Source organism: Helicoverpa armigera, chromosome 4, assembly GCF_030705265.1.
Source record: "Helicoverpa armigera isolate CAAS_96S chromosome 4, ASM3070526v1, whole genome shotgun sequence".
Lineage (NCBI taxonomy): Eukaryota > Metazoa > Arthropoda > Insecta > Lepidoptera > Noctuidae > Helicoverpa > Helicoverpa armigera.
The window spans coordinates 3,419,302-3,431,550 of NC_087123.1; the positions used below are offsets into that span (position 1 = coordinate 3,419,302).

At 37.9% G+C, this 12,249-nt stretch overlaps 1 protein-coding gene across 2 annotated transcripts in view; it reads left to right on the top strand.

Annotated features, from left to right (window-relative positions):
- LOC110378300 (vesicular glutamate transporter 1) overlaps positions 1-12,249 on the top strand; it is a 38,650-nt gene that overhangs the window by 18,288 nt on the left and 8,113 nt on the right. For both annotated transcript variants that reach the window (XM_064034477.1, XM_064034476.1), the window contains exons 2-5: positions 8,477-8,657; positions 9,641-9,759; positions 10,105-10,219; positions 10,728-10,902. In XM_064034477.1, the coding sequence (XP_063890547.1) occupies positions 8,477-8,657; positions 9,641-9,759; positions 10,105-10,219; positions 10,728-10,902 (590 nt within the window). The remainder of the gene's footprint in view (positions 1-8,476; positions 8,658-9,640; positions 9,760-10,104; positions 10,220-10,727; positions 10,903-12,249) is intronic.

Here is a 12,249-nt window from a genome sequence, read left to right on the forward strand (position 1 = left end):
CTCGTTCGTCTTTCCAGAGTTATTGGTATTAACATTACTTATACCTACTTTTTTGTTCTAAAAATATGCTGCGTTTGGTTCCACGGTACCTATACCCAATTATGTAAAATTTGGATGGTTTTGAGTAACTTTAAAAAGTCTATATATCAAACCTGTGTTTTATCTACTTAATTATATTTATGCACAATATTACTGTTATTATAAGTTTATTTTTTAATCCGTATTTTTTGTTTTGTTATAAAGTTATATATTATTCAAAATACTATGGTACTATTATGGACAAAAGACAATGTTAATATAAATGTAAGTGACTATAGACTGGACAAGTATAATGTTTGACATTAATTTATAATAATTAATTAATTTCTAAATTGCATGCCGACAGGCGAAACATAGCGGACTTATATTATGTATGCTTCATCATGTCTTATGTACTTATTACCTATGTTTGCAATAAATAAATTTGAGTTTGAGTTTGAGTTTATCTTCAAACTGTATCATATTTACCAACTAAACAGAATTCTTCTCTATTATATATACTCTAATCGTATCTGCATCCGCTACATGAAAACTTTGTCAAAGGCAAAGCCAGTGCATAGAATAAAGTATGCTTTCAAAGTATAAAAGTGGCTGCAATCTACATAATAAATCAGTTACCCCATTCTTGTCAACGCGTAAGGAGCCGATCTTTGCTTGGCTATACTTTTATCAACATCACCTTGTTTTGGTTTTATGTTATTTTCCATAAAAGGTAGTTATTTGATGGTCAAAAATATGACCATATCGGCGTTTTGGTAACTTTTGCCAATAGATCTACGGTAAATCACCGATCCCATCATGTGGAATAGTTCTAAATTCTTTGCAAAAATCAACATCATCAGCGCTCAGTGATAATCATACCTCCTTATTGATTTAATGGCCTAGCGGTGGACATACAATTTATAGAAAATACCTAGTAACACCACTTAAACTAGATGTGCAATAGATTTTGCAAAAGCGTTTGATTGCTTCACGTACGCGCATGGACATATACGCAACAAAATTATTGAAAAATGAAAGTTATATTTTAGTTTGCTGCCATTATAAACTCTCTATTTAATGTTAACATTCGATTGGCATTCACAGAAATCTGATCTCAGTTTGTAACAATAGATATAAAGGTGCAAAACTAATATGTTTCGATTCTTATGCCTAATATGACCATGTGTATGCATGAGAAGGTGTTCCATCTGGATACAGAGAAAACCTTTGTATTGGAAGTTGTCCAAATATCATAATTTACCATATCATCTACATTGAATAGAGTTATTGTGCACATTCAATTATATTTGTCATGTTTGGGTCCACTCGTATCTCACCAGACATCATTGCTCTTTATGAGATGGATCTGTATATGTAGACGATATTTTAATAGGACCAGATTTTGAAGCCGTTTTTTACATTCAGGTGATCCTATGGATTGAACTTCTTTTGTGTTTATCAATAAATTAAGGCACGAAAATGATCAGTTTCAATCCCGGTTCATGTCGAGGATATACTGGGTCAATCCCGGATAAGGCGAAGCTTATCTATATTGAATTTATGTTCTATGGAGTTTTCTAAAGGTGTTCATTTGTATGCTCCTCTTGTGTACTGAATTGGCGACATTCTAGGAAGTATGTTATTTAAATCAGCCATGGGTGTATAAACCTGATTAAAACGAGTCAAGAGGAGGAAGAGCTTGCCATTTTTTCCTTTCTGACACACTTATTCGGACTGATTGTATTAGGGACTTCAGGGACAAGAGCTCATAATTAGCACCGGACTTTTTGCCTTAATTTGACATAACATGTTACTAATTATTTCCGAGTAACTGACTCATTGTTTCGTGTTACCTTTTCAGAATATAACACGAAAATTTTATTAAGTTAGCAGTTTTTATGAGGTCAAGGCAACTGGCAATCTACTGTTCTTTTGCATGATAGTGTTTAAGTGTCAATCTGTCACTACCATCTGCGAATTTTCACTGTTTTAATTAGCAGATTCATGAGAATTCACCGAGGTCTATCCTCGCACCCACTGAACAGTACATTTCTGCTGATCTATAGTGTTATTCAAACTTCTGTTCCCTGTCATCGACATCACATTTTACTGTTATTGGCGTTGTGAGTGGATAAACAAACATAAATTGTAATGCAGACTGGAGTATCAAGGCCTTGACCGCTGAGTTGTAAAAGGTAAATACATAATGAACCTAGCACAAAGCTATGTTTTCTCGTTGCAGCTGTTGTGTGATAAAATACGGACTTCTGAGTTATGTATGTAGGTATAACTGAGAAAACTTGATCCTGCTTCTGAAAGTTAATCAGGTCCTACTTATGCCATAAATAAAGGATTCAAACTTCTAGATTCTAGACCCTTCTTGCAGCAGGTGTCCGAAATTGCTTCTTTAGTATAAGGGATCAGTATGAAGGAAAGATCAAAGGATGATATTATGAAAAAAGTTTTAGCCCTTTCTTTCATAAATGTCCATTATACATCTGGCCATCGAGAATAGTCTGATAATCGATGAGCCGTTTACTCACAAGAACACTAAATTGGCAGATGCAAATATGTACATTTATTGTTATAAAGATTTATTTCACAAGATTCCCTATTGCTGGCAATTTATGCCAAGATTTATCTTATCTCGACGTCCACCCCTTGTAACGCCTTAACAAGTCAAAATAACTGGCACGTCTCAGTTGGGACTGCCTTTGGCATGTAATCGCTGTTAGCAAGTTGGTCTTATACACCCAGTTGGAAGCATTTATGTCCTAAGTCAAATCGTATTGTGAGAGCATCGCTAAACTGATAAAATTGAGAAATAATTTATGGTGAAGCAGTCTTTATACCTCATACAAGACTATCATATCATGAGCCGTGGGGGCTGCTTCGTGCACCCTAATAAAAACTAGCCTTTCTCAAAGAATACTTTTCATGTTTCAAAGACGAATACGGGTTTTTAATCGGTTATGTAGTTCCTGAGATCAGCGCGTTCAACAAACTGTTCAGCTTTATTGTATTAGTAAAGTTACGATTGGTAACCCAATACGTTTTCTTAATACATTTCAGAGTACGTGTCGTATTAAATATCAAAATTAACAGTTCACAGCGACCTCCAGATACAATATACTTTCGCTTTTCATAACTTCACGTACTTCGCCTTTAAGTAACTTAATGCACTCTGATATAATTAAAGTGTTTACTGTTATAGATATTGTTGTTATCTAATAAACTTATTCTAGACAAGTTCTTAGTAAAGGGGTGACGACCTCCTTCGTCAATTTTGAAGATCATTTTGTAAGTAATTAACAGAGCCGTTCGATCGTATTTTGGTATCGTTAGTGGCGGGGTTCATAGATGAAATACTGCACTAACCGCGACAGTGTTGATAATTGAGCAGTCCATTTCTTTGTCACAGAATGCGTTTTCTAATAATTTGAAGAGCTATGTCATTTTGATATAGCTTAGAAGAATGAAGACATTAGGTATTTACTGTCCAAAACTAACAAAGTTAAACATAAACCAAATACTATAGTATAGTGACTTATCTGCTTTGAATATATTTATTTAAGATAAGTATCTGAAAATAATTGCCAAAAGCCAATTGTCAAGTGTGGGTTTACACTTGACAATTGGCTTTTCCGATACAATACAAAATTATCCCATGACGTTGCCCCTCAATTTGAGTGTGACCAATAAGCCTGATAAGGAAGTGAGTGGGTTTAATTAATGAAACACTGTGAAAATATCCAATGAATAATGACATTTTGTGATAAGGATTATTCAGTATTTCATTGATTGTTTTAGTCTGTTGGTAATAACGAACTCTTCTGGATTTATAGCCTAAGGTCCTACTACTAGAAGCTATTTTCGCACCTAATCTCCGAAATAACGAACCGATTTATTTACTATCACGCTTTTTTCTGAGAAGCGCTTTCCTAGATTACTAAGCCGTGTTTCAAATTGCAGATATGACTTAAAAGATAAGGTCAAAATCTGCAATTATGTAGGTAAGGCTAGTGATAGCTCCATCAAAGTTAATGCAATCTTTGTGTTCTAGAAATGATAATGCAAGTTACAGGATATCTGAAAAAGTCAGAAAAGAAAACCAAGATCTTTACAAGTAGAACCAATATACGAACCACACGACAACTTTTTAACACAAAAACCATGAACAGGCTTTGACATTAGTCAACCTCTATTCTAATGCGAATTTCCAACCATTTCTCTCTCACAAGGGCGAGCTTACATACCTATAAATATATGAACTACGTTTGTCGCCAACAAAAATAACCCAGTCATGGCATTCGAGGTCCCGAGGCTATCGGAGTAAGCACGGACTGTTACCAAGTAAATCTTTCGAAGAAAGTTCTAGAACAAATAAATCTAGCACTGGTATTAAAATGCATGAAAACTTTTTGGATTTAATGGAAATTAACTGTGAAGTGCATGTAAATACGTGAGTTTTTATCCTTATGTGTGCGTTCACCTTCATTTGTGTGTTTGTTTTGCGATAATCGTAATGGTTTATAGGAAAATTGTTAGTGATGTTATGTAAAGAGGTTAATATAAGGCCGGCAAAGAGGTTCTTTATGGTGTTGTGTGTTATGTTTACCTAATTAGTGTTGTAAAAGCAAAGGCATCTTTAATAGCTTTGGCTGTCAAGATCTGGGAGTAAATACCTTATAGTATACTTAAATGATCATTCAGAATAACTGCACTGCGGGATAAAGTGCAAAAGTTTATATCTGATATAGGAAGGTAACCTAATGCAGATCGAACATTTTGACATACTTAGTGACTCATTCTTTAGGTGAATTCTAGTGAAGAGATACGTCCGAAGAAATTCTTCAATCATGCTAACCTATTTCTATTTCTAAACTTACATGAGATTCAAAGAGCAGTAAAAGATGTGGAATAGGAGTAAGTGCCTAACTTAGCAAAAACTATGGTGGGCCCGTATTCTGGTTAGGGTAGAAATGCCTTATCGATGTTTCTCGCGCTGCACAAGAGTAAAAACCAACCGCGTCATCATCTACTCTAGTCTTTCCTTGAGTTTCCTTTGTCAGCCAACGTATCCCATGAAATCCATTTCACCAAACGAAAAAAGTGCTTTAATTATTGCTCAAACAAGACCGCACATAATACGCAATAATCCAAACCGGTCGCTTATCAATGGTCCAAGATAACTTGTTTGCTTAACCATTGTACTTATAACTTTGCCTAACAAAATATCTACTACATCGCTACCAATTTTCCTGTTTTACAAGTGCTGATTTCGAAATGCTGGTTAACTCGATACTTGTAACCGCGACCTGAATAACTTTACTATGCCTAAGGAAATATGTTTAGATTGTTACAATGGTTGATATTGGATCCTGTGTTACCACAAATATTGAAACAAAACAACTACTAGTTACTTTGTATAACGATAACTGCTGTCAGTTTAAGACAGGGGGTATCGGATGGCCCGGGTATCTAGGTTGAGTTGAAGAGGTCAGATAGGCAGTCGCTCCAAGTAAAACTCCGATACTCAGTTGCATGCAGTTAGATTAGAAGCCGACCCTAATGTAGTTAGGAAAATTATAGCCAGATGATGAAGCAAATATTAGTTGTGGTAAAGGCTTGGCCACAGTCCACACGCCGCTTGGCAAGTGGCCACCGCAAAAAGAGGGGTGAGAAAATATACAAGACATACTTGTACGTCAAAAGTTATATCTTGACCAGAAAAAAAATGATTCCAGCCAGATCTTGAATCTGCAAAAATATCCGAGCATAAGAATACACTGCAGTGAAGAAATATAAATCCATCGTCTATGGTCAATGACAGGACAATCAAATGACCTGTCGCGACAATACGCAATAACATGCGCCTTCATTAATGCATATTGAAATAATGATTAACTTCGCAAATGTTTTGCATTCCTCACATTGCTAGAATAAACACCTAAGACTATTAACACCTATACTACTGACCCTAATGTCAATGTCAGAAGAAGGAATGGCGCAACCATAGTGAACGTGCGTCTACAAGTGATTGTTATCTTATTGCATACAGCTTTTGTAAAGTTCATTGACACAATTTGTTTTATGAAAATATACGAAACGTGTACCTAACATAGCATTTTATTTAAATCTGCCTACCGTTGTGTTGAAACTACGGAAACTATAATCTTTTTAAATTATCCTGCAATCTATCATATTGCATCCACCAAGAGGTTCTACAAAGGTGCATCTTCCTCATTACGTTTCATAGTCTTTGCTCATTAGATTACAGGCTAAGTCCAGGTTTCTTCATGAAGTTTTCCTTCACCTTGACTCATTACTTTAGCACATAGGTACCTACGGTGTATCTGTCTTTAACATTAAACGTTATATTCTGTTGAAAAGGCAAAAATATCAAGCCTCGAGAAAAACAGGACGGTTAAAAGGGTACCTACCTTTTTCCAAAATAACCTTTCAACACGCATCGTTAAAGGAATTTCCTTGTAACAAAGTATTTTATTTATGAACGAATAAGAGAGCCCAATTATATTACATTCCAGTGTTAATTGCCGTGAAATTAATGCGTAGCCATTTTCTTTTTGTATGTCGGCTATTTTAATTTCATACAAACTCTTTGTTAATAATAATTAATCGATACCTACCGTAACTTAACTGAAACAAATATTTTTTTAAAATTACCTATGTTTTGAGTTAGGTAAGTACCTTCATTCGATTTTTAGAACCTACAAATTATGCAAGTGCCAAAGCCAAACCACCTGAAACGGATGCAGCTTTAATCATCTTTTATAGATGTTATCAGGCCATAGTATGCTAGGCAGTATTTTTCATCCTCCTACACTGACAGAAGAAAAACTACTCTATGAGTTAAGACGACGCCGGGCTAATCCGACGAAAACCATAAGAACATTTATTCCTCTTATTGACTGTCCAATCCAAATACAATTGTTATCAAATTCGCAAGGAACTTAATCGCTGCGTAATAGCCTTACCATGTAGCGACAATCTTGTATGCCCATAATTGATGCTCGGCTGGTCTCATAATACGTAAACAGAATGATTAATTAGCTGCCCTTATCGACGTACATAATCTCAGGTGTTATCGGCGACATGGGTCTGTCTTTAAGGAATAATTTATTGGCTGGAGATGTTTGTTGTCCAAATCCGACAGGAATACTATTGAAATAAATAGACCCAAATAGTATTATTTTAATGAATAGGCCATAAGTTATGCGTATTTTGGAGTCAATAAGTCGGTAAACGACCCTGTCCATCTGTTCCGTTTGATCGAACTTCAAGAGTCACTATATTTCGGAGTCCACTTCGTATCTTTTATTCTTGGTAATATGAACCTGTCTTGTTACGTTACAAGACACGATAAAATTTCTTGGAACAGTTTAGTCCAGTGATTCTCAAAGCATTTGATGTATCTCAGTTTGTTGCTGCATTTGCTCGTTTTCTTTCGCCTTTGAGAATATCTGCACATCTGCCCTACATGTCATCGTAATTTGTTATCCAAACAGCACATTTCTTTAGAGTCGGCTGATTCTAGTTTTTCTGATGGTTTGCTGACAGTTTTTTGTGAATCTCATCCAATTTTATTTATTTATTTATTTAATACTTCTGCACATTTTGTACAAGGGCGGACTCTTCGGCATTGTAATGTGCCCTATTCTTCTTCGTACTTATTTGCGAGCCCTATCTAATATATAGGATAAATAGCTCTCGATAGAAACTGCTTGCATTGTAATCATCGTTATAAAAATTAAGTCGACACAACTAAAAAGTTTGAACATCAGTGTACATGGTAGTACTGAATCAGCTGAGTTCTAATAACGCACTTAATTGTACCACAGCCTTACGTGTTTCAAAATCAGGTTTCCCTATTGTGTACGATAATGACTAGATAAATAGTTTCACTAAATCACTTTTCTTTTCCTACGATCTTCACCTTATCTCGAGACGAGGTAAATTAATTACAAGTAATCAGTTTAGGGGAAATATTCGCGGTCCTAAATAAATTGCTTCGCTACAAGATACTTATTGTGTTCCTATTGGAATTTGAGGTAGATTATAGGTTACATTGAATGGAAACCGTTTTCGTAGAGTTTAGGAGGAGGATGGTTTTGGATTCTAGTGTAAGGAAATTGTATTAACAACTGATCTCTTTAAGATTCAATAGCTATACTTACGTATTGATGACTAGGTAACACAATACATGCTCTTGATTTATCCTGCCTAAGACAGTTTAAGTAGGTACCTAAGACAATTTGAACTGACAAATAATGTCCTGGTATCCAGAATTGTTTATGCTCCCCGCAATATAATATGCATCCAAAAAAGTCAGGATTCTTTAGTTCTAAATTCCAGTGAGCTGGTGAATTCAGAGTGAGTGAGCCTCCAAAGTCAAGATGTACCAAAACTTAATAAAAATAACTTTTATTTCCAGAGAGCAGTCCAAAGACCATCAGATGTCATGGTGCTTCTGGCGGCGGAGACGGCTGGTGGTGGCGATACTGGCATTCTTCGGGTTCTTCAACGTATACGCGCTGAGGGTCAACCTGTCAGTAGCTGTGGTCGCCATGACAGAACCTGTGGAGACCAAGCTGGAAAATGGCACTATTGTTTATGTGAGTTCGAATTTTGATCTTGTTATCGAGTCAGCTGCTTTTATCGTCTAACAAGCCCTCTTGTTAAAGTCTTTGCAATCTGCCTGGCGGTTTCTGACCATTCTACATTGTACTTCTGTCGATTTGGCACGGGAATGTAGCTTACATACTTCGGGCTGCTTTGTGAATGTTCCTGAACCCCAAGACTCAGGAAGTCTATGGCTTTACGGCAACAGAGTTTGGTTCATGCTGCCTATCCCCTATATCTTATTACAGTCTATGGTTTTAGGGCACATATGTATCAAATATGTCTAATAACAATCTGGTGCTGACCTTCGAAAATAGAGAGATGTTAGTTTGTTTGTTCCTAATCCAGCCATAAAAGATTCAATGACCTCTCACAAAACGAAACACTACTCAAACGACCAAAACACTGAAATTCTATTCAAATCTCAATCAGGGTACCAATTTATTCCGAGTTGCTCCTCACTTAGTAACTAGTGCTAATAGCCTCGATCCCAAATTCATTCAACCATTTTGTTTTATTGGCAACAAACTAAGAGATACGAGATTACTTATATTGAGAGGCTTTTAATCCTCAGCTCTTAATTTATTGCTTCCACCAGTTACATGTTTTGTGTCCAGGAAGCTCTTAGCGAAACATTGCCGTTTATCTTAGAAAACCTCAGTTGGATAGACTTGCAAAAATAAGTAATAAGTGTTTTGGTGAAAGAAGCTGTAATTGAGGACTGTTTGTGACAACAGTTGAGTTCTTTGACATTTTCTAGCTTAGGAAGTCCTTTCGCAGTACATGTAGTTAATCTTGTGACATGTCCTTTGAGATATTTTCTGCCAAGACATAAGTAACTGTCCTAAAGTAGCGCAGGACTTCTATCACATTGAAAAGGAAGTACGAACATTTATTTCTCATGTCTAGACGTAAAATACCCATCGACCTTTTCATCAAAACCTTAATATATTTAGTATATCAAATCGTTCTTCAGATTCCAGAGTTTGACTGGAGCTCTCAAACCAAGGGTCTGGTGCTGAGTTCCTTCTTCTATGGGTACCTGATCACGCAGCTGCCTGGCGGCTGGCTCGCTGCTAAAATAGGAGGTAACAGGTTCGTTCCGTTTTATAGAACACACACACGTACACAAAACACTTATATAGGGGACATGGAATTATGTTCTGAAGTTCGGAACTACTTTATAGCTCCCAATAGAGCTTATAATTGGACACAAGGTTTTATCTACATGTCCATACAACTTGGTCAATGGTCAACGTCGTACAGCAATTCCTTTACCAACTCATGTAACTCACTCAATCGAAAATTATACATTGATCTTAATCACTTTATTGACAGCTGTAAGAAAAACAGCCTCTGTTAAAAAGTAATATAAAATAAGAAAAGCTGATGATAATAACATTTCACAATTAATCAATTGACTTTTTAATAACTCTACAGGGTGTTCGCGATAGGCATTGGCGCGACATCTTTGCTAACTCTCTTCACACCGCCGCTTGCGCACACCAGTACTGCGCTCTTGATAGCTGTCAGAGTGGTCGAAGGACTGTTTGAGGTAAGGCCTTTATATTTATTCCTGTATGTGAGAACTGTTGTACATAAATAAGTGATGAAATGTGTCAATAGGAAAAACTTCACACTTATTTTGTGTAGGTACGCAACTTGTTTTTTGTGAGTGAACTTCTTCTAGCTATACAAGCTCTATGCATATTATAGCTAACTAAGTATATAATGTCTGAAGTAATGAGTCAATTTGATAGGAAGTTTTATATTTCAAAGTAATTTAGCTTTCGTTTCCTTTGAAAATTGCATAAAATAAACTCTTGAATAATTCTTAACATGGTCGACTGTAAAAGGAAGCTCCAATAGCATCAAATTTAAAAGCAGCCAATTAATTGTCTGATATCCAGGAAATTTTGACTGTCGAAATAAACTTTTATTGCTGTCAGTACCTACCCTCATACTAGAAGATAGGTCCATTATAAATACAATAATGCCGATGAGCGTTCTGCAAAATAACAATATTTGCAATTTCCATAATAAATACTTCTAACTTCCCCCAGGGTGTGACATACCCGTGCATCCACGCAGTATGGTCTCGCTGGGCGCCGAGCTCGGAGCGGGCTCGACTGGCGACCTTTGCCTTCAGCGGCAGCTACGCCGGGACTGTGGTCTCCATGCCTATATGTTCCTTGTTAGCACACTATACTGGCTGGCCGGGGATCTTTTATGTTTTTGGTGAGTATTAGTTTCCTATTCCCCCAGGGTGTGACATACCCATCCATCCTCGCAGTATGGTCTCGCTGGGCGCCGAGCTCGGAGCGGGCTCGACTGGCGACCTTCGCCTTCAGCGGCAGCTACGCCGGCACTGTGGTGTTGCCTATATGTTCCCTGTTAGCTCATTATACTGGCTGGCCGGGAATCTTTTATGTTTTTGGTGAGTATTGCTTTCCTATTCCCCCCGGGTGTGACATACCCGTGGATCCACTCATTCAGCAGCAGCTACGCCGGCACTGTGGTCTCCATGCCCATATGTTCCTTGCTAGCTCACTATACTGGCTGGCCGGGGATATTCTATGTTTTTGGTGAGTGTTAACGTCCTATTCCCCCCGGGTGTGACATACCCGTGGATCCATTCATTCAGCGGCAGCTACGCCGGCACTGTGGTCTCCATGCCCATATGTTCCTTGCTAGCTCACTATACTGGCTGGCCGGGGATATTCTATGTTTTTGGTGAGTATTGACGTTCTATTCCCCCCGGGTGTGACATACCCGTGCATCCACGCAGTATGGTCTCGCTGGGCTCCGAGCTCGGAGCGGGCTCGACTGGCAACCTTCGCGTTTAGCGGCAGCTATGCCGGCACTGTGGTGTCCATGCCTATATGTTCCCTGTTAGCTCACTATACTGGCTGGCCGGGGATATTTTACGTTTTCGGTGAGTATTACTTTGAATTCCCCCCGGGTGTGACATACCCGTGGATCCATTCATTCAGCGGCAGCTACGCCGGCACTGTGGTCTCCATGCCCATATGTTCCTTGTTAGCACACTATACTGGCTGGCCGGGGATATTTTACGTTTTCGGTGAGTATTACTTTCCTATTCTCCCAGAGTGTGACGTACCCGTAATTCCACGCGTTCAGCGGCAGCTATGCTATGCACTGTGGTGTCCATGCCCATATGTTCCCTGTTAGCTCACTATACCGGCTGGCCGGGCATCTTTTATGTTTTTGGTGAGTATTGACGTCCTATTCTCCCCGGGTGTGACATACCCGTGCATCCACGCAGTATGGTCCCGTCTTCGCGTTTAGCGGCAGCTACGCCGGGACTGTGGTCTCCATGCCCATATGTTCTCTGTTAGCTCATTATACTGGCTGGCCGGGGATCTTTTATGTTTTTGGTGAGTATTGTCTGTGGGTTTGAGTTTGAAAGAGGTTGAATTGCTCTTAGAACCTGTCTTTGTAAACATTTTACTGTATCTTACTTCGTTGAGGCTATTTAGGTACAGAAAAAAAAGCTGGTGACTGATGCCTGTCCATTCTAGTCTTCTCATAGTCTTCTTCTTTCGTGTCGATGACATGTCTTAC